General features: G+C 39.5%; 1 protein-coding gene across 7 annotated transcripts in view; it reads left to right on the top strand.

Annotated features, from left to right (window-relative positions):
- pam (peptidylglycine alpha-amidating monooxygenase) overlaps positions 1-23,464 on the top strand; it is a 212,053-nt gene that overhangs the window by 69,475 nt on the left and 119,114 nt on the right. For all 7 annotated transcript variants that reach the window (XM_048527249.2, XM_048527248.2, XM_048527247.2 and 4 more), the window contains 2 exons: positions 18,073-18,551; positions 18,859-18,979. In XM_048527249.2, coding sequence (XP_048383206.2) covers positions 18,460-18,551; positions 18,859-18,979 — 213 coding nt within the window. In that variant the 5' untranslated portion in view covers positions 18,073-18,459. The remainder of the gene's footprint in view (positions 1-18,072; positions 18,552-18,858; positions 18,980-23,464) is intronic.

The raw sequence follows: 23,464 nt of genomic DNA, 5'->3' as shown, positions 1-23,464 counted from the left end.
CAGAAAAATATTTTGTCATTTTCTTCATATTTTGTACCTTCAATCCAAAGCAATTGTTTTGATGAAACAGGCCTAAAAAACCCCCTTCCCTAGTGTGTTAATTCAGGAATATCAGGTCAATGACCAAATTTCTGCTATTGTCTTTTTTCAACACTGCCCCTTCCAGTGCTGTTTCCTGATTGTGACCAACTTGACAGAATTTTTCGTAGTAGCTTGGTGCCTTTTTGCCCCTTTTTTTTCCCTTATTCTCTTTAGCCTTAATTATATTTTAAGATCACTATGTAAGCCTGGTTTAAAATTAAAAACTGCTTCCTACTGCAGTTCAGTGTGAATTTACAGTACGTTTCAATGCTTTTGTTATTGCTCTGTTATGCTGCCTGAGGCAGATCCTGACTGGTATATGGTGACACAATTATTCACAATTTATAATTAGCAGAGCCACACTTCTGTATTTGGGTAGATTACCAACAAGTAACCTAAGTGGAGGCAATTTAACTACAACATCTTTCAGAAGATCCTGGCACCGACAGGAACATAACTAATTTGCATAGAATTGTCATTTGATTGACTTTATTGTACATAGTATAATAATGGACTGTCATTTACCTTCACACTAAATGCAGATGTGATTGACTTTACCTTCCATAAATGCCTATAGGGATTCTGTGTTTAAATGATTTTGTTTATTTGATGACATACTAAAAACGTAAGAGCTTTTGAAATAAAGATAGTGGTAGGCTGTACTGCTCTTGAGCCTGCTACACAATTATTGCTAATTTGATTGTGGTTTTTAAATCTATTTTCCTGCCTTTTCGCCATAATGCTTGACCCTCATTTAGTTCAAGAACTTATCTCACGCTTAAGTATACTCAGTGATTCACTTCTACAGCCTTGTCAAGAGCCCAGTTGAAAAACAAGATGCTGTTCCTTAAGTTTGCATTGAGCTTTGCTGGCATGCTGTAGCAGGCCAAGGACAGAAAGATCAGTATGGGAGCAAGATAGAGAAATAAAATGATGGGCAACTGAATGCTTGGGGTCATTCTTGCCTACAGAATAGAGGTGTATCAGAAACGCATTCTAGATTATATTTTCCCAGAGGGAGGGAACCGTATTATGAACAGCACACACAGTATATTAAATCAAAGTAAATCACTGCTTCACTTGGAAGGATGTTTGAGGCCTGAATGATGAGAAGGGAGGAGGTAAAAGGCTTTTGTATTGCATCTCCTGCAATTGCATGCAAAAGTTCTGGATGACTGGGAGAGGGTAAAGGTGTGACTAGATTGTTGCAGACGGAACAATCAGTTCAGAATACTGCAAAGGAACAGAGCAATATGGGTTTAGTGGGTCATTAAGGAGTGCAGTCAGTGTGAAGGAGACCTCAGCAAAGTGGGATGAGTGCTGAGTTAGTATCCTGACTATACTGTTGGAAAGATTGTTCAAAATGGAAATCTAGTGTAAAGTGGGGGCAGAAATGCTTTAACTAAGTTTTGCTGCAAGAAATAAACTCTCCAGAGTGTGAGTAAAGTGGGAGAGAACTGGAAGACATAGATCGAGAGGCTGACCTGCAGTAAAAACAGCAGAGGGGTTACACCACAAACAACAGCATGACACAAGTGCAGGGAAGGGATCTGATTGGTGAGTAGGATTGATGACTATTTTTAGGTTTGTAGTAAAAGTAAGCTCTTTAGTATGTATTTAGCGCTCCAGTGCTTTATTCTCTCTTTTCTTTAAACTGCTTCAGTATTTAATACTTGTGATATTTTTAGTTAACAAAATACTATTACAGTGAAGTGTAGGAGCAGAGAATCTCAAATAATTAATTAATAAGTAAAATTGAATATGATCGTGATGCAGGGCAGGTAATGTGTTACTGCCGTAACATGTGGAAGTTGCTGGATACTAGTGTGATCCAGGACAAATGCATCTGTTTGTAAGTGTTTGCAGCCCAAGGATCTTTGGATCTGAGTTGAGGAGCTAGAGTCTGAGCTGCAGATATTACAGCACATCAGAGAATAAAGTTACCTGGACACCTTCCTCCAGAAGGTGGTCACAATCCTGGTCATTCAAAATTAGACTTAGTGTAGTGTGACCTCGGGCAAGACAGGTATGAGGGCTCTGGGGAATAAATTGAGGAGCCTTGGCCCCTGGAACTGTCCAGTAGTTACTAGACTTTTGCAAAATGTTTGGATGGGTGTGGGACTGTAGGGATAGTGAACAAAATATTCACAGTACCTTGGTATGGGGAGCCATTCAAGTTGGCGGAGGAAATAGGATGTTAATATATTGGAACTGTTCATTAATAGTATATCTATTATTTTATTTAGCACTTTGATAGTTACAGTTAAGCCAATTCTTTTTGTCTGTATTTTAATCATAGTGTAAATGAAAGTGTGTTTTGCATAAAGTCGAGTAGTTTGACCAATTGAATTGCATCTGGAGTGCCTTGCACTTAACTTTTAAAATAAAAAAAAGTTAGGGCCTAGGCTATATTCTTAATATAGTTTTTGCAGGTTTGGGCTGCCCAAAACAATGGATCCTCTCAGCATTTGTTCCATATAAACCTTGTATGTTTAACAGTGATAAGTGTTTCTATTGGTAAATTTTGGTGAATCCGAGTTTGTTACAAGCTGTACGAAATCTGTGTATCAGGAGTTAGTGATACTCAGCACTTCAGCAAATGCAGGAAAAGGGACCTTTAGTTTGTGTATTTGTCGTATTCCCATATTTAATCCTTTTAATAGTCTCTTTTGTAATGTAAGTGGGAAACAATAATAAACTAAAAATAAACTGAATTTAATAGTATACTTTGTTTATAATTAATTTAAAAGTCACTCCATTGTCAGTATTGTGGGATAATTTGTTGACACGGCAAATACTGTGTTTTAAAATGTAGTTAAAGCATTACAAATGTAGACGCCATCACATCTCGAGTTTTCCTTTCTGCTCATCTTAAATATTCAGCTTCCATATATTAGATCATTCCTAAATGCATTCTTAAACTCCCATGAACTTCACAATATTTCAACTAGCTGTTATATCTGGAAAAGATGTTTATAAGAAGGTAACAGAAAATCTATGAATTGTTTTACCTACCTAAACTTTTCTATGCCTCCATGTGACTCCTGATACACCTGTTAAAAAGCAATATACTATCAAAATATCACTTCATTTTGCTGAAAACAAATTTAATTAATAAAAAATATACAAGCTAATTAATGCATTACAATAATCCATGTTAGCTATATTGGAAATTTGTTACTAACATATCTGCTTTGTAGCACAGGAGTTATAAAAACAAAACTGCATTTGCTGAATTGTGTCTTAGCTGGTGCTGTTTACCCTAATTTTGAAACAAACAATTTTTCTTTTCTTCATTCATTTGTGGAATGTGGGCATGGCTGGCTGGCCCGCATTTATTCCCTATCTTTCCTTGCCCTTGAGAAGATAGTGGTGAGCTGCCTTCTTGAAGTGCTGCCCACCTGCTGTGGGTTGATGCACAATGACATTAGGGAGGGAATTCCAGGATTTTGACGCAGTGACAGTGAAGGAACGGCGATATATTTCCAAGTCAGGATGGTGAGGGGCCTGGAGAGCAACCTGAAGGTGGTTGTGTTTCCATTTTTCTGCTGTCCTTGTCCTTGCTGGAAGTGGCTGTGGGCTTGGAAGGTGGCAGAGTGCATCTTGTAGATTGTACACACTGCTGCTACTGACCGTCAGTGGTGGACGGAGTGGATGCTTGTGGATGTAGTACCAACCAAATGGGCTGCTTTGTCTTGGATGGTGTCAAGCTTTTTGAGTGTTGTTGGGGCTGCACTAATCCAGGCAAGTGGGAAGTATTATTCCATCAGTCTCCTGACTTGTGCCTTGTAGATGGTGGACAGGCTTTGGGAAATCAGGAGCTGTGTTACTCATCTCAGTATTCCTAGCCTTTGACCTGTTCTTGTAGCCACTGTGTTTATGTGGTGAGTCCACTTGAGTTTCTGGTTAGTGATAACCCTTAAGATGTTGACAGTGGGGGGTTTCAGTAATGGTAACATGATTGAAAGTCAAGCTGTATTTGAGCTGTATTTGCATTGAATTAAACTAAAGTGTGACATTTTGTTCTTTTTTTTAGCATGCCATGCCTCACGTTCTGATACAGTGATACATTTCTGGATGCTTTAATCAAATTGACCGTATGTTAACCAATTACCATGTTAATACGTTTAATGAAAACGCTTGCAATGTCAGTTTTCCTTTCTAATAGCATTGTTGTTGTTCCTACCCTAAGAATTGCAGTGGTTCAAGGAGGCAGCTCACTGCTAGCTTGTCCAAGGCAATTGGGCAATAAAGGCTGGCTTAGCTACCAATGTCCAACTCCTGTGAACATATATAGAAAATATATATTGACACCAACATATAAACCTGAATATCCATGACATCTTTTATTGTGGATCTCTAATTTTCCAAGTGTAATCTTTACTTTTTATTCACATTATTAAAGAACGTAAATTAAGGTGAATATGCTAAAAACTGGTTCAAGCTGCAGGATTTCTTCCGAAATGATCAACTTGAGCATGTGTGAAGCTTGGCAGAATGTTCTCATGAAATGTTGATGTAATCTATTTATCCTCCATCTAATGATGAGAGTTCTATTGTTGTGAAAACTTACCAATTGCAGCAACCCAGCTGAAAACTGAATGGTAAGATCCCAGCTGTAATCTGTATTGAATGACTGATGAGCCTGAAAAATGCTGTAATCCATTGTGGATGTAGATGGACTTGGTTTTTTTTATATACCCAGTCTCATTAATGCTTTTAACTGTGCAGATATTCTGTTGTGAGTAAATCGGGACACATCATTCTGTTTGGTCCTCTTGGTGGTCTTTTGAAGCTAGTTTAGTGCAGTTCAGGAGAATATCTAAAGATTGTGATGATGCAGTTGAGCTTGAGCATCAATCATCATAGCAAAAGTACTTCATTGCATGAAATGCTTCTCAATGTAATAAGGTTGTACGTAAATGCATTTGTTCATATTAAATACAGAATGTAGGCTTAACCACATTTTTTATTTAAAAGTGAAAAGCCTGTGTATTTTACAATTGAATTAGATGTCGCAGTAGCTCACTTTGGCTTTTCTCCTACTGTTTTAAGTTACCTTCCAACATGAACAAGAGCTGGTTGCTTGGTGTGGAAACTGGTATTCAACTGGCTGCTAAGACTAAGATTTAAAAAGTTGATCTTCCCTTCCACCTTCCACCTAGAACATAGAACATTACAGCACAGTACAGGCCCTTCGGTCCTCGATGTTGTGCCAACCTGTCATACCGATCTCAAGCCCTTCTAACCTACACTATTCCATGTACGTCCATATGCTTGTCCAATGACGACTTAAATGTACCTAAAGTTGGCGAATCTACTACCGTTGCAGGCAAAGCGTTCCATTCCCTTACTACTCTCTGAGTAAAGAAACTACCTCTGACATCTGTCCTATATCTTTCACCCCTCAATTTAAAGCTATGCCCCCTCGTGCTCACCGTCACCATCCTAGGAAAAAGGCTCTCCCTATCCACCCTATCTAACCCTCTGATTATTTTATATGTCTTAATTAAGTCACCTCTCAACCTTCTTCTCGCTAATGAAAACAGCCTCAAGTCCCTCAGCCTTTCTTCGTAAGACCTTCCCTCCATACCAGGCAACATCCTAGTAAATCTCCTCTGCACCCTTTCCAAAGCTTCCACATCCTTCTTATAATGTGTTAACCAGAACTGTACACAATACTCCAAGTGCGGCCGCACCAGAGTTTTGTACAGCTTCACCATAACCTCTTGGTTCCGGAACTCGATCCCTCTATTAATAAAAGCTAAAATACTGTATGCTTTCTTAACAGCCCTGTCAACTTGGGTGGCAACTTTCAAGGATCTGTGTACATGGACACCGAGATCTCTCTGCTCATCTACACTGCTAAGAATCTTACCATTAGCCCTGTATTTTGCCTTCCGGTTACTCCTACCAAAGTGAATCACCTCACACTTGCCTGCATTAAACTCCATTTGCCACCTCTCAGCCCAGCTCTGCAGCTTATCTATGTCTCTCTGCAACCTACAGCATCCTTCGTCACTATCCACAACACCACCGACCTTAGTGTCGTCTGCAAATTTACTAACCCATCCTTCTACGCCCTCATCCAGGTCATTTATAAAAATGACAAACAGCAGTGGATCCAACACCGACCCTTGCGGTACACCACTAGTAACTGGTCTCCAGGATGAACATTTCCCATCAACTACCACCCTCTGTCTTCTTTCACCAACCCAATTTCCGATCCAAACTGCTATATCTCCCACAATTCCATTCCTCCGCATTTTGTACAACAGCCTATTGTGGGGAACCTTAAGAACGCCTTGCTGAAATCCATATACACCACATCAACCGGTTTACTCTCATCTACCTGTTTGGTCACCTTCTGAATGAACTCAATAAGGTTTGTGAGGCACGACCTTACCTTCACAAAACCGTGCTGACTATCCCACATCAAATTATTCTTTTCTAGATGATTATAAATCCTATCCCTTATAACCTTTTCCAACACTTTACCAACAACTGAGGTAAGGCTCACTGGTCTATAATTACCAGGGTTGTCTCTACTCCCCTTCTTGAACAGGGGAACCACATTTGCTATCCTCCAGTCATCTGGCACTATTCCTGTAGAAACATCCCACTTGTCTTATGGTTGAGTGATCTTCTGAATTTGCAATCTGAAGATTGAGAAGCACAGACTACAGACCACATAATGTGACATTGGCTTTGAATTAATGCACCACAGAATGACAAAGTTAGATGAACCTTTCATGGTGGAACAAATGTTATAATATGGGGCAAAATTTTATTTTAAGATAATGTAATAAATTATATTGAATTGGCAAAAGCAAATGGTTTCTGCACTCTGGGACTTTACGTGGTTTTTTTTAACCTTTGCACTTTTACACAGATTTAACAATGTGTTCCATTTCATAATATGTATTTTACGTGTTAGTCTGTGCTGATTGCTCCTGTTTCCTTGAATATTATGCAAGCAATGGAATTTTGAAATACTTTTCAGAGGCAGTTATTATTCATGCAATAAAACCAATTTATTCATCACAATAGGATTGTGTGAATGTTGGTAGTACCCTGATTTTTCATTTAAAAGAGCCATTTTTCCAGAAAAGTAATGAGTGCTGACAAACTAACTGACTATAGATTGCATCACAGTTGAGGTCAACAATTTCTTGCCCAGTAGACTTTCATAAGGGATCATGAAGGGCAAAAGGAAAGAGTGGAAACTTTGACTGACAATACTAAGAACATTGAGCAGGATGATAAGAGTGTGGTGACTCGCACAAACAACAATTGAACATGAGAACATATCATATGAGTAAGCCATACAGTCCTTTGAACTGTTGTGCAATTCAACACAGTCATCAGTGATCTTATGCCTCAACCCCACTTTTTCATTATGCTCCCTATATTAATTGAATCCCCTAAGAGAAAAACCATCTATTCTAATCTTGCCTATGCCCACTAATAGAACATCTACAATCCTGGAGATACAGAATTTCATAATAGACAGCATCAACTGAAGAAAGCTTCCCACCTTGAGGATCAATCCTAAATTGTGAGAACTATCTTCTGTATTCTAGGCTCCCCAGCTAAGGGACACACACTTAGATTTCTGAGGCCACTTGAATTTGTTTGGTTTGTGAAAGTTATAAGCCTGTTTTAGGTGCCCTAATTTCACCTTTGCTGATCGTGGTGAAAAATGTGCATAATAGGCATGCATATCATTCATTCGTTTAATGTATAGGGGTAATTTCCTACCTTACACTGTGTGTGAGGCATCATTTGTCATAAAATGTGTGTAACATTAGATTTCCTGACTATTGAAACTAATGGTCGGAAATTCATGAGATAACATGGTGTGAAGCTGGATGAACGTAGCAGGCCAAGCAACATCAGAGGAGCAGGAAAGTTTGACGTTTTGGGTCGAGACCCTTCCTCAGAAATTTTCTGAAGAAGGACCCTCCACTCGAAACGTCAAACTTTCCTGCTCCTCTGATGCTCCTTGGCCTGCTGTGTTCATGCACCTTCACATTGTATTATCTAAGATTCTCCAGCATTGGCAGTTCCAACTATCTCTGGTTGGAAATTCATGTTGTGTTTTTTGATTTTTTGGAGCAGGGTAGGGGAGACACATGGAGGTTAAATCAGCTCTGAACCATCTGTTTAATATTTGTTCAGGTACTTAAAATTCTTCTTTCTTTCAGTAATATTAAATCCTTTCCAAGCCATAATTACTGATACTTTATCAATTTGGGGAATCGTGGATAAGTTATGCATGGGGAAGCTAGGATCAAATGTAACAGAGATTTATCCCTGGGAATCTATTTTCAGTGCTATAGTTCAACAGGATTTTGGTATGAAAAGAGCTTTAAAGAAGCAATGTAGCAATGTACTAAGAAAAATACTCAACTAAGCTGACAAGGTTCAAAATGGATTCTGTAACACAATTGTGATTTCTTATTTATTGTGGTGTTCTTCAATAATGAACTAATTCTTCGTACAGGTATTGTAAGTAGTCTTAGCAATCTCCCTGCGGTGTTCATGTCATTTCGTGTAAAAAGCATAAAATAGATTGCAAAAATTAACCTTTAACTCATGTTGGTACTTGATTGAAAATTACAAATATTGTTTGCCAAATTATGAGCTCTTAAATGCTTGACAAAAAGGATATGTGTAATTTTATGTAAGAACTGTAGTGCAGGTTAATCATTTTGACAATCTACACATGTAGTATTCAAAGCCCTATTTTTAGTATTGCATATAATAAGTATAGACATATCGAGAATTACTCATTTCGAACTTGCCTTTTACTTTTATTCCATCATTCTATAGTCTGGTATAAATTGTTTACTTCTGAGTCATTTTAATAATCTGCAAAGCATGTTTTAAAAAAACCTTTTAATCCATTGTTTGGAATGAGTACTGGCTGATTAAAATGCACGATGAGTAAAAATGTACCAACATGGTCCAGCGGCTACTGTTGGCCGTTCAGCATATGCACCTGACCATTGGCTGAAACAAACACTGAGTGAGTTGAGGCTTGCTGATGAGGGCTCAGTCAAGGAAGATGGAGGTATCTTCACTGTGTTCTTGAAGGAATTAATGGAGACTGACGACAACATACATAGTTCAGCATTTGTGATCAGATAATCACTATGAAAGTTGTTACTGTTCCTGTCAGGATCAGTGAGTGTCTCATGAAGCAGTGCTTACATCTGAACCAATCATGTCATGGCACAATCAGTACCTATGCAGGAGCTCTTAACAGCCCTGTTGAAGTAAAAATAAAATTCTGTATGAGAATTTGGATGAACTCATTCTCTGCAAGTTTGTTGATAATAAGCTCATGGCTTGAATGTTCACATACATGCTGTCTACAGATTGCCTTTTATCCACAGTGCATGTTATGCCTTCAAAAAACTCCAGTAAGTTGGTGAAACATGATTTCTGTTTCACAAAATCATGTTGACTTTTCCCAATTACAGTATTTCTTATGAGTTCCCAAATATAACCTCCTTAATGATTGTCATTTAGGTTAGCCCAGGATAGAGAAGTGTATTTTGAGAGAATTTATTCATAGATTCTTGAGTTACTGAAAAAAATCTTTGGAAGTCCATCAGTGAAGGTATAAAAAACGAACACTGTAATATTACAATGATTAAATCCTTATTAATTAAAGAAACTTGCCAAAGGAAATAATGCAAAGTAATATGGAAGCTGAAGGTTTGAAGCTGCTCTTGTAGACACTGTGTGTTTATGTGGTAAGTCCAGTTGAGTTTCTGGTCAGTGGTAACCCCCAGGATTTTGATAGTGAGGGATTCAGCGGTGGTAACTCCATTGAATGTCAAGGTTAGATTGGCTGTTATTGGAGAGTCATAGCCATGTACAGCATGGTAACAGACCCTTTGGTATGATCAGTCCATGCTGACCACGCTCCCAAGTGAAACTAGTCCCACCTTCCTGTGCTTGGCCCATATCACTTCAAATCTTGTCTATTCATGAACTTAACCAATAGTCTTTTTCATGTTGTAACCTGCATCCACCACTTTCTCTGGCAGTTCATTCCGCACACAAGCCACCCTCTGTGTAAAAGGTTGCCCCTCATGTTCTTTTTAAATCTTTCTCCCCTCACCTTAAAAATATGCACCCTAGTTTTGAACTCCCCACCCTAGAGAAAAGACTCTTGTCATTCACCTCATCTATGTCCATCATGATTTCAAAGCCTCTATAATGCCACCCCTGAACCTCCTATGCTCCAGTGTAAAAGTCCCAGTCTTTCTAGTCTATTTTTATAAGTCAAACTCTCCATTCCTGGAAACATCCTGGTAAATCTTTATTCAACCCTCTCCAGTTTCTTAATATTTTTCCTCTAACAGGGTGACTAGAACTGCACACAGCACTCCAGAAGAGGCATCACCAATGTCCTGTATAACTTCAACGTGACACCTCGACTGCTACACACACAGGTCTGAGCAATGAAGGCAAACGTGCTAATGCACCTTATCCACCCTGTCTATCTGTGACGTAAATTTCAAAGAATTGTACACCTGAACCCTTAGGTGTCTCTGTTCTACAACTCTACCCAGGGCCCTACCATTTAAGTATAAGCCCTATCCTTGTTTATATTGCCAAAATGCAGTAGCTCACATCTTATCCCCTTATCTTCCCCTCCTCACCCACTTCTGTACCCTCCCCGCTGTCTTCCCCTTCTCCTCCGCTGCCGCCTTTCCTTTCTCCTCCATCTCCTCTTGTTCCTCCTCCTCTTGCTCCTCCTCCTTCCCCCCCACCCCCCGCAACCACCACCATCACCTTCCCTTCTTTCTCAGCCCCCTGTTAGATTTTGGGGATTCGTGCCTGCAACTGACCATTCACACAGAGTTTTCTAATAGTGTTTTCAGTTTAAGTAGCAGCAATTTAGATTTAGTTAATTAGACAAAGGAAAGTACACAACCATCACAATTAGAGAAGGTTCACTGATACCAGCGCCCAGCAAGCTGTTGGCACAGAACATATCACTCTCATTAAAATTGTAAAGGCAGCAAGTATAGTAACCTCTGATCAGAGTGTCACTTCCCTTGATCTTCCTCCTCTTCGTCTAGTTCATCTTCAGTCTGGAGAGGACTGCTATTTGCAAGCATCACCTAACGAGAACTGCCCTCTGACCCTGAGTACTTGGTGAGATTCTGATTTCTAGTGCCTGGTGTTTATGTGGAGTCAATTGCCCATTTGATTCCTTCTAGCCAATGGTCACAGACAACCACTCATGATGTTAAGAAGCCCGTTGTCTTCTTGCCCACCTTTCTGAAGGTTAGTTTATTACTTCTAAGAACAAAACTTTTATTTTTTCCAAACACTGCACTGATAGTAGGGCATAAATGGTGTCAGATAAATCTTTTTGTCAATTGAATGGAACCTCAGCAAATCAGGTTATTTTTGTGATTTTTCATTTCAAAAGCTAGAGATTTGTTTGTTTGCAGATGGCTAATTACTATCTGTGTACTGCTACACTGGAAATACTAATTACTGAAATAATTCAGTTTTGAAAGGGATCCCAGCTTCCCAATACTACTAATCACTTCCCTCCTTACCCCCTTCCCTACCGACACCCATCCCTCACTTCTGTCTCCTTTCCCTTGCTCCTCCCACTCACCAACCGCAACCCCCCCCAAAAAAAGACCTCCCTCTTCACTTTTGTAAGACTTTAGGCTTTGCACCATAGTGTCAATCTGGATTCAGTTTTACTTAACTTTGTTTTGGCCATGAGCAGAATACGCTGTGTGCATCTCCTAATTTCATTAATATGTGGCTTTTTGCTCAGGTGCATATCAGTCTGTATATCCTTTCCTAATAAAGATAACCTCAAAGTTTTGAACTTACCTGTGTAAGTCTCTTTTTACAGCCTTTCAACTGCCTCTACATCCTTTATACAATATAGTGACCAGAAATGTACATAGTGCTTCATATGTGGTCTAACCAAGGTTCAATACAAATTCAGCATAAGACATGTGCTATTGGATTCTGTCCCTATAGAAATAAACTTTAGTCCCAATTTGTATTTTCTGAAAAAGAATTATTAATCTGTCATTATTTGTTGTAATTTGTGTATTTTACTGTAAGAGTCTATTGTTCCTTGACTCAGATTCTTGTTTATAAGTCATATATTACTTATTGCAATAGGATCTGTGGTGTTCTGAGTAATAGCTAAGTATTTTAAGTTACATCTACTTTTATTTCTTAATCTTTTAGTGCAGAAAGCCAGTTGTTGGAGGCTGTAACTGTCACCAATCTTACATCTTATCAAAGTGTTCAATTCTAGCTCAGCAAGTAATTCATTTGAACAACCTTGTCATGTTATCAAATGTAAGCATAGAGAGTAATGCATTTTTTTATAGTACTGTTTTTTCTAAACATCTAAACTTACTGTATGAAGAGTCTACTACTAGGTTCTGTTGGCTATGGTGTCAGAAATGTCAGGCAAGGTATAGAAAATAGGAACAGGAGTAGGCCATTTGGTCTGCTCCAACATCGACTACGATTAGGCTTTGAAGATTTATCTGAAGTTGGAAGACATTTGAATATTTCCTCCAAAGTTGTGAAATCTAAAAAATCTTCTGATCTCTCAATTGTAAAGAATTGTTGTACATCAACATAATTTTCTCTTCTGTTAGATTTATGAACTGTTCCTCCTACTGAGTAGGGTTATGTTGATTATCTTCTGACTTCTGATCTTTTTGAGGTTTTTGAATACACTAATTCAAATGTAGGAGCAAAGCTTGTATTTCTCTTCAGATGGTTGTTATGGTGTACACCTGTCTGTATTGTAAGTGCACCCTCTACATTTTACTGATTTGAGTGGTGTACTGACTGCTTCACAAAGACCTCTGTCAAACAGTTGTACTTCCACTTGCTTCAACCAAGTGTTTATTTTGGCTGATACAATAACATTTGTTCTAGTGCCAAGTTTGTAATTAGTTGGATGTTCATTAACCTGCATTTTCGTGAGTCATCTTCTTTCTTGGAGACCCCTGTTACCCCTAAGAGAGTTCATTTGCATCTTTCAAAGGTGGCATATGTTCTGATGAACGTCTCCTGGGTTTCCTTCCAAAGATATGTGCTACAAGGTGGTAAGCATTTGATGCAAGTATGCATTATCAGTTCTTAGGATGAAGGGATTTAAAGACATTATTTATTGACCCGTGATGTGATTTTTTTTACCTTTAGAAAGTTGATAGTCAAATGAGATCATTGAACTAAGTTAACTTTTTACTTCAAATGTGTTAAGTGATTCATTTTAGAAGGTTGAATTTGAATGCAGAATACAGCGTTCATGGCAGGACTCTTGGCAGTGTGGAGGAATGGAGGGATCTTGGGATCCATATCCATAGATCCCTCAAAGTGGCAACCCAAGTTGATCGGGTTGTTAAGAAGACATATGGGGTGTAGGCTTTCATTGGGAGGGGAATTGAGGTTAAGAGCCACGAGGTTATGCTGCAGCTCTATAAAACCCTGGTTAGACCACACTTGGAATATTGTGATCAGAGTATAATGGGAACGGCAGATGCTGGAGAATCCAAGATAACAAAGTGTACAGCTCGATGAACACAGCAGGCCAAGCAGCATCTCAGGAGCACAAAAGCTGACGTTTCGGGCCTAGACCCTTCATCAGAAAAGGGGGATGGGGAGACAATTCTGAAATAAATAGGGAGAGAGGGGGAGGCAGACCGAAGATGGATAGAGGAGAAGATAGGTGGAGAGGAGAGTATAAGTGGGGAGGTAGGGAGGGATAGGTCAGTCCGGGGAGGACGGACAGGTCAAGTAGGCAGGATGAGGTTAGTAGGTAGGAAATGGAGGTGCGGCTTGAGGTGGGAGGAGGGTATGGTTGAGAGGAGGAACAGGTTAGGGAGGCAGGGTCGAGCTGGGCTGGTTTTGGGATGCAGTGGGGGGAGGTGAGGTTTTGAAGCTTGTGAAATGCACATTGATACAATTGGGCTGCAGGGTTCCCAAGCGGAATATGAGTTGCTGTTCCTGCAACCTACGGGTGGCATCATTATGGCACTGCAGGAGGCCCAGACCTCCCAGTCGTGACACCTGCGCTCGGTTCACAGTAAACAACTGCACTTCCCAGTTGCGAATCATTCCAACTCCCCCTCCCATTCCTTAGACGACATGTCCAGCCTGGGCCTCCTGCAGTGCCATAATGATGCCACCCATAGTTTGCAGGAATATTGTGTTCAGTTCTGGTCACCTCATTGTAGGAAGGATATGGAAACTTTAGAAAGGGTGCAGAAGAGATTTATCAGGATGCTGCCTGGACTGGAGGGCAGGTCTCATGAGGAAAGTTTGAGGGAGCTAGGGCTTTTCTCATTGGAGTGAAGAAGGATGAGAGGTGATTTGATAGAGTTGTACAAGATGATGAGAGGCATAGGTAGAGTGGACGGCCAGAGACTTTTTCCCAGGGCAAGAATGACTATAATGGGGGTGGAGAGGGATTGTGCATAATTTTAAGGTGATTGGATGAACGTATGGGGGAGTTGTCAGAGACAGGTTCTCTCCACAGAGAATGGTGGGTGTGTGGATTGCGCTGCCAGCAGTGGTGGTGGAGTCAGATATATTAGGGATGTTTAACCAACTCTTAGATAGACACATGGATGATAGTGAAGTGTAGGGTGTGCAGGGTAGTTTGATCTTATTGTAGGATAATAGGTTGACACAACATTGTGGGCCGAAGGGCCTGTACTGTACTGTACTGTACTGTTCTATGTACAAATAGCGCGGATGCTAGAAACCTGAAACAAACACAGAGAATGTTGGAGAAACTGATCTGGAAGCATCTGTGGAGAATTAAGCAGTGAATATTTTGAATCGTAGTTTCTGAAATTTTTAAACAATTAGAAAAACTTAGTTACTTTTTTTTATTTAGCCTTTTACAGCTTTTCGTTTTATATATATTGTCATAGTGTCAAGGGGTTGTACTGCACAGGAACAGACCCTTCGGTCCAATTCATCCATGTCAACCAGATATCCTAAATTAATCTAGCCCCATTTGCCAGCATTTGGCCCATATCCCTTTAAAGCTTTCCTATTCGTATGCCCATCCAGATGCCTTTTAAGTATGATAATTGTACCATCCTCCAGCACTTCCTCTGACAGCTCATTCCATACCTGCATCATCCTTTGCATGAAAAGGTTGCCCCTGAGCTCCAATCTATTTGAGTCTCTCCCTCTCGCTCAAATCCTCTAACTTTGGCAACATCCTTGCAAATCTTTTCTGAACACTTTCAAGTTTCATAATATCCTCCCTATGGCAGGGAGACTGGAATTGCATGCAGTATTCCTATGCGTTTTCATTTAAATGCAAAATCTTTTGCAGTTCCCCCAGAGGGCTTGACGTAATTGAATTCTCAACATTGACTGTTGTTACTTTGACAGCAAATGTTGATTTTATACATTGTAACAACAAAGTACTCCAAATGATGGAAATCTAGAACAAACAGAAAATACTGGAGAAGCTCAGCAGAGCTGGCAACGTGTAGAAAGAGAAATAAAGTTAATGTTTCAAGTCTGATGTGACTTCTTCAGAACACAAAAGTAGAATCAGAAACTTTTACAGCACAGAAGGAGGCCATTTGACCCATTGTGTCTATATGGCTCCTGAAGGAGCTACCCAGCTCATCAACTTCTCCAACCCTATCTCCATAGCCCTTTTGCCCAGTCAACTTTTTCAAATTCTAACCACTCTGAGTGAAGAAGTCTCTTCTCCTGTCACTCCAGCTATCTTGCTGACAGTCTTGACATTGTGACCCTTAGTTACCGACATACCAACTAACAGAAACAGAATATCCTTTCTACCCTGTAGGGGATTCAGTGATGATAACACATTTGAGCGTCAAGGAGTGGTGGTTAGATTAGCTCTTATTGAAGAAAGTCATTGCCCAGCATTTGCATAGTGCATATGTTACTTCCCACTTGTTAGCCCAAATCTGGTTATTGTCCAAATCTTGTTGCATTTGAACATGGACTGCTTCAGTATCTGAGCAGGTGTGAATGGTGCTGAACATTGCACCGTCATTGAACATCCCCATTTCTCACCTCATGATGGAGGGAAGGTTGTTGATGAAGCAGCTGAAGATGGTTGGGCCTAAGACACTACTCTGAGGAACGCCTGCAGAGATGAGATAGAGCTGAGATGATTGACCTCCAACAATTACGATCATTTTCTTATGTGCCAGGTATGACTCCAACTAGCGGAGAGTTTGCTCAATTGCCATTGATTCATTTTGTTTGGCCACCTTGATTCCACACTTAGTCAAATGTGACCTTGATATCAAGGCTTGTCATTTTCCCTAAACCCCTAGAATTCAGTGCTTTTCTCCATGTTTGAACCAAGGCTGTAATCAGATCAGGACCTGAGTAGCCCTGGCAGAATCCAAACTGGACATCATTGAGCAGGTTACTGCTGATGAGTTGCTGCTTGATAGGACTCTTGATGACACCTTCCATCACTTTACTGATAATCAAGAGTGGGCTGATGGGGCAGGAATTGGTTGAGTTGGATTTGTGCTGCTTTTTGTGTACAGAACATGTCATGGGGAAATTTTCCTCATTGTTGAGTAGATGCCAATGTGGTAACTGTTGATTGATTGAATGCTTAGTTTTGTGTTTACCAAATTTTAGTAAGCATTGGCTGTAGCTGGGATCCAACATACGATAATGAACTGATTCTAAAATGATTCTGACGGTTAAGTCCTTTGTTTTTGCATGTGAAAAATGGACCATATTTTGAGTGAATATAACAAAAGAACAATTCATGAAGACTGAAATCAAAAGGTGAATTGTCTGGCAAGTTGATCAACACCTACTGGGAAAACAATGAAGCAATTTCATATTACACCAACTCAGTGTGCGTTTCCAGAACTTACTGTCTGTAGATAACTTGGTGCATTTGTGTTACAAAATAATGGAAAATTATGGAAATACTAAACAGATGAAGTAGGCCTGTGGAGAAAACATGAGAATTACCATTTAAGGTGGGTGGACATTTTGCCAAAAGTGAAATCTTGTGATTTAAATCATGAATGAGGTCAGGAACTTTTGAAAGAAATTAAGAGGACACATTGGTGAGAAGATGTTGGTTTGGGCATGCAAAATACTGCTAGGCAGTATACTACTTTGAATTTCTGTTTTTTACAGTGGGTTAGAACTTCATTGCTTATCAAGAAATTTCTCAGTGTTGATTATTTGGAACTGTCTTCTGCTGAATTTTGTGCTCTGATACCGCTGGAATAGTCTCAATTGTGCCCCCTTTGTTAAAATGTGACAAAACAATTTCACTTGGTCAGATCATAACAATTATCAAGTTATCCAAGATTTCAGATTTACTTCTGAAAATCTTTCTTGCTTTTCCTTGGCTCATATGGATTGTTCCAGTCCCTTTCATTTTGTCTCTTGAATACATTGCTAATTATTACTAATACAATAACATGCAATACAATGGGTTAATATCTAAATAAAAACAGAAAGCTTTAGGTGTAATTGTCTGTAAGTGAAGATGTTCTAAAATGGAAATACAATCTGTTTTCATTTTTATAAATGGAATGCTTTAAGCGTTAGGGACATGAGGGGGTTACAAACTGAATGGGAATCATTGATCAATAAAGAATAAAACAATCGAACTTGTATCGTAAATACTAACCTAAATTGATGTAAGCAAACATTTTTATTTTGCAAGTATATCTTTTTAGATTAATTTTTAGCTTAATGTGCTATGGTGGGGATCACTGGTTGATATTGTTGGCATTGCATTGGGTGGGCTTTGAAAAAGCTTAATAAAGTGACATTGGTCAGAATAGAATCCAAAGATTAGTTCAAGTTTAGCAAAGCTAAGCCTGAGCTGTAGTTTTTGAAAATAAAATTAAAGAGACCTCCAGAAGGATTTGCTGTAATTTAATGTTGTACTATATTAATCATATGCTATTTTTCTTTGAACAGTTTCAACCTGAATGAAGACTGAAGCTGCTGTGTGCACTGTCAATCACAAATTGTGAGAAGAATAATAGCCTGGGGCTATGCATGTTTAACCAGGACTTGAGTCTCAAGGGAAGCTCAGATTTATTCTGTTATTGACGTTGAATGAGATGTCCAAATGAGAAGAGTGTTTGAGAATTTAGTGTTCGCCAACAAAGACAGCAAAAAAGCTTCATACGCTTGGCTAATCCGGAGTGCGGCACCTCTGGTTGATGGATTGACAATTGCTCTGTCTGCAGTGTTGCTGATAACCCAGCTCTGAATTCATGCTGCTCAAGGATTCTTACATTTATAGTTAATAGGATCGCACAGCTTTTCATCCAAGATCTGAACAGAAATAGCAGAGTGACTATGGCTGGTTTCATTAATAAATTGCTGTTGGTCTTTCTAATCCTTCAGAACAATTGTATGTGCCATGAAAGCACACTCTCTCTCTTAAAGAGGTAGGTGTCAATATGAAATCATCTTGCTAATGCAAGTGAGTAATTTTGCGCGAGCTCACTTTTTAATACTACATGCACACAATAGTGTTTAGTAGTGTCCATAGTTCAATAAGCATTTAGAAATTTACTGTACAAAATTGACTCATCGTAAGAGTGATGATATATTGCCTTTAAAGTTCTATTTTTCACAAAAGCTGTGTGTCATATGGGAAAAGTACATGTATTTAGGAACTGTTCTTTTAATAATTACATGTGAATTTGTATTTCTTTTCTGAGGAAGTACAGGAACTTTTTTTTTTCTTCTCAGGTATCAACAAAACCCATGGACATTGCCATCCAGTTGTCCCCAAAACAGGAAGCCAGAGATATCACCAAATTCTCTGAACTTTAAGCTTGATGTTAGAATGCCTGGAGTAACACCTGAAATGGTAAATTTCATTCTAAATTATTTGCTTTGTCATTCAACGCTTAATCTCTCTGGCGTTCTTACTGCATTCCTGTTTGTATATTAGAATCAGTTATATCTCATTGAAGTACAATTCTGGACAAGAAATTACATATTATCAAAATAAGGCATACAATGAAATTGCAAATAAGTCTTGTTAAAATGTTGCAGCAGTGAAATTATTTAGTTTTTTTTGAAGTTCATGCCCCTTTTCTGTTGGAATTCATGCTGTGAATGTCATTGCATGTATTTTGTGGCTAACTTATTTCTGAGATAAATGTTCATTGAACCATCCAAATTTTGTGTCAGTGATCTCCATCTCAAGTGAAATGAAAGAAGCAAAAGTTGGCTTTTACACTCAGCAGTGGGGAATAATATAATGGAGAAATGCTGTTCAAACAAGATTCACCCTAAGTATTATCACTATTTTCAGTGCCATTGCTATAGTATTATACTTTGTTTGCAATAGTTACAGATTCTAGTTTTTACATTATAGAGCTTTACTGTTCTTGAATCTGCTGCTTAATTAATTTTGCTCTCCTTGATAGCGAGGAACTTTTGAAATGCCAATTTCATTTTGTACTAGCACTTTGAGGTACTGCAGCAATGTAACTGGAATAGCGTTTAAAAGAGTTACTCTGCAGAAGGGATGACTCATTCTTGCGGATAATGCTCATTATTTCACAAAGCCCAGGGAATATCTGTGAAAAGCTGCTTAAATTTGGGAAGTCTATTTATGTTTCATAATGAATTGTTGTAAATACAGGATATGTGAAAAAAGCATGAATTTTGCTATAGAAAATAAATGTAATTGGACTTTTTAAAAACAAAGCTGGGTTGCTCTATGAAAAAATAAACATTGCCACTTGTTTGCTTTTTCCTTCCTTAATAAAAGATAGTTAAGGATTAGTTCCAGCTTGATTTCTATTCATTGATTTCTGAGGAATAGTGTGCATAGATGTTAATGAGAATTGTACTTGAATCTTCGCTCTTGCTATCCTTAATTGAATACCCTGTCAACAATCCAGCAGGATTATATGAAGAATAGGTACATGATTGAGTGGTTGAATGTTGCTGGGACTCAATGTCATAATTCTGAAAATTGGGGGAATAAAGAGCATAGATTGGCAACATAAGGCCATTGCACCTTTGGATGCACCCAGCATATTGAGAAACTTTGAGCATGTGATTTCAAAATGTTGGCCTTTGTTTTGTTGATACATTTAGTTCAGCACAGTTTGTTTTCCAAATATGTTTTGGATTTTGTGTTTTTTAGGTGTTTTGATTCAGGGAAGCTGGATTCGCCAGTGTAATCCCAAGAATTTAGATGGTATTAAAAATTCAAATTATGAAGAAAATAATGTGTGCTTGAGCTTCTTACTGGATGTTTCACTGGCTATCTAATACGTGCATAAAACCTATAATAAATGACATTTTCGAGTAAATGTTCGGCATTACAAATCTTTTGAAATAATAATAAAGACTTTTTAAAGAGGAAACTCATTTGGTCGGTGATGGTAATCCACTTGCATTTATAGAAGAACTATGTTGAAATTCTCCAGAAGCTTATAAAGCTTAAAGCTTTTGGAATAAATAGAAAAATAATTTGGATTGGAAACTGACAGCAGTAGAAAGCAGTTAATTATTATGGAAAATATTGGTGCTTAGTAATAGAGCAATTAATTGAGTTCTGTAAAATCTACTTTGATTTACCATGATGTTTATACAGCACATAATTTAGTTGGGCTTGGAGCTGGGGTGGCAATAGCTGAGTGGCATTGTCGCTAGGCTAGTAATCCAGTAACCCAAGTAATGTTTAGACAAAAAAACCCCAAAGAATTGCAGTCGCTGGAAGTCAGAAGCAGAATCAGAAATCACTTGAAAAATTCAGCAGGAGCTGGAGGAATGCAGCAGGCCAGGTAGCATCAGAGGAGCAGGAAAGCTGACATTTTGGCTCTGGAACCTTCTTCCGAAATGAGGGATGGGAAGAGGACTCTGAAATAAATAGAGAAGGGGGCAGTGATAGAAGGTGGATAGTGGAGCGGATTGGTAGAGGAGAAGATGGACAGGTCAAGGAGGCAGGGATGAAGCTAGTAAGGGTGAATGTAGGTAGGAAGTTGGGGTGGGGGTTGATCAGTGAGGTGGGAGGAGTGGATAATTGGGAGTCAAGAGGGGCAGGTCAAGGAACTGGGGATGAGAGGGGGCACTGGTCTTGGGATGAGGTTGGAGGCGGGGAGGTTTTGAAGCTAGTAAAGTCTGTTGGATTGAAGGCTTCTAAGGCGGAATATAAGGTGCTGTTCCTCCAGTTTCTGGGCTGCATCGTTGTGGCACTGAAGGAGGCCCAGGCTGGACATGTTGTCCAGGGAGTGGGAGGGGGATTTGAAGTGGTTCATGACTGGAGGTAATTGGGCTGGTGAGGAGTGTGGAGTGGACGAGGGAGTCGTGGAGAGAGCGGTTCCTGCAGAAGGCAGATAAGGGTGGGGAGAGAAAGATATCCTTCATAGTAGGGTCATATTACAGGTGGCAGAAGTGGCGGAGAATGATGCGTTGAACCTGGATGTTAATGGGGTGATATGTGAGGACTAGGGGAATTCTGTCTTCTGTCTTTGTTTTTATTGCAGGGAGGGGGTGTGAGGGCTGAGGTACGGGAAATGTAAGAAAGGCAGTCGAGCGCATTTTTAACCACCATGGGGGGTAGAAATTGTGATCCTTGAAAAATGCGGACATCTGGGATGTCTTGGATTGGAACGCCCCATCTTGGGAGCAGATGCAGTGGAGATGGAGGAATTGGGAATAGGGGATTGCATTCTTGCAGGAAGGTAAGTGAGAGGAGGTGTAGTCTGGTAGCTGTGGGAGTCAGTGAGCTTAACATAGATATCACTTCAAGGTGGTTCTCAAAGATGGAGACACAGATGGTCCTGAAAGAAGAGAGAGGTATCAGAGATGGTCCAGGTGAACTTGAGGCTGTGGTGTATGGTGTTAGTAAAATTGATGAAGTTTAAGCAGAGTCACTTACCGGTCTTCAGAACGGATTGTATCTAGAAAAATATTGATAAATATGCTAGAGCAAGGGTGGGGAAGGGGGTTGGAATAATGATAGATGGAGATGGTACCCAGAGACCAAGAAGGAGAACAACAGTTGGGCAGATAAAGCTGTGGGTAAAGATCAGCCTGTTGGAATGAATAGCTGCTAATGGGGACTGTTTGTACCTGACAATGGGTTGTTTGTGGTAGCATCTCATGTCATGATAAGGACATGGGAGAAGGTGCTCAGGCCCTAATGTTCTACGCACCTGGGTTCACATTCAAATTCAATAATGACTGGAATTAAAAGAAAGCTACTGTTGATTGGTGTAAAACGCAATTGGCTTCATTAATTTCATTTAAGATCCTTGCCTGGCCGAGCGTACATGTAACTCATCCGCACAGCTATGTGGTTGAATCTTAACTTCCCTCTGAAATGGCCCATCAAGACACTCAGTTATATTAATTGCTACAAAGTTTACAGAAAGAAATTAAACCAGACAGACTATCTGGCAATGACTAAGGCATTGGACATGTCAACAGCAGTCCTGTCAACCATGTAAAGTTATCCTTGGTAACATCTAGGGGCCAGTGTCAAAATTGGGAGGGTTGTTTCACAGACGAGAAAAACAACAGCATGACATACCTACATTCACAAAATCATACCTTACAAATAACGTACCAAACAATACCATCATATCTGAATATGTCATGTTACACAGACACAGGTGACACTACAGTGCTGTATGTTCAGAAAGGAGTTGCTCTGATAGTCCTCAGAGACCCATGAAGTGTCAAACATGCGCAAGCAAACTTCCAGCTGATTACCTGTGCAGTTTCTCATCACCTGACGAATCAGTGCTTTGCCATTTGAAAATCACTTGGCAAAAGCACTGAAAGTGGTAAGGGTGCACAATGTACCGAGGGCGCGAGACTTCATGTTCATCACCAAAAATGACTTGACAGCATTACTAGTGATCCAACTCCTTAAGTTCTAAAGGACACAGCTGCTGGAAAGAGGGAAAAGCATAGTTGACATCATCCTTACCAATCTGCCCACAACAAATGGATCTCTCCATGACAGTGTTGGTAGAGTGACCACTGCACAGATCTTGTGGAGGTCCTGTCTTTACATTGAGCATACTTTCCATTGTGTCATGTACACTAAATGGGTTAGATTCAAACACGTCTGGCAACTCGAATGTACATCCATGAGGTGCTGGGGGTCAGCTGCAGAACTATTTTCTGATACAGTCAATAACCTTAGGCATTAATCCCCACATGGCGTAATCCCCACTCTACCATTACCATCAAAGCAGGATCAACCTTAGTTCAATGAAGAGAGCAGTAGACCATGCCTGAAAATGAGGTGTCAACCTGTGAATATACAAAACAAGACTATTTTTATGATATAACAAGGTGTAGAGCTGGATGAACACAGCAG

This window comes from Stegostoma tigrinum, chromosome 3 (assembly GCF_030684315.1).
Source record: "Stegostoma tigrinum isolate sSteTig4 chromosome 3, sSteTig4.hap1, whole genome shotgun sequence".
NCBI classification, from domain to species: Eukaryota; Metazoa; Chordata; class Chondrichthyes; order Orectolobiformes; family Stegostomatidae; genus Stegostoma; species Stegostoma tigrinum.
This window is presented reverse-complemented; position numbering and strand designations above follow the sequence as displayed.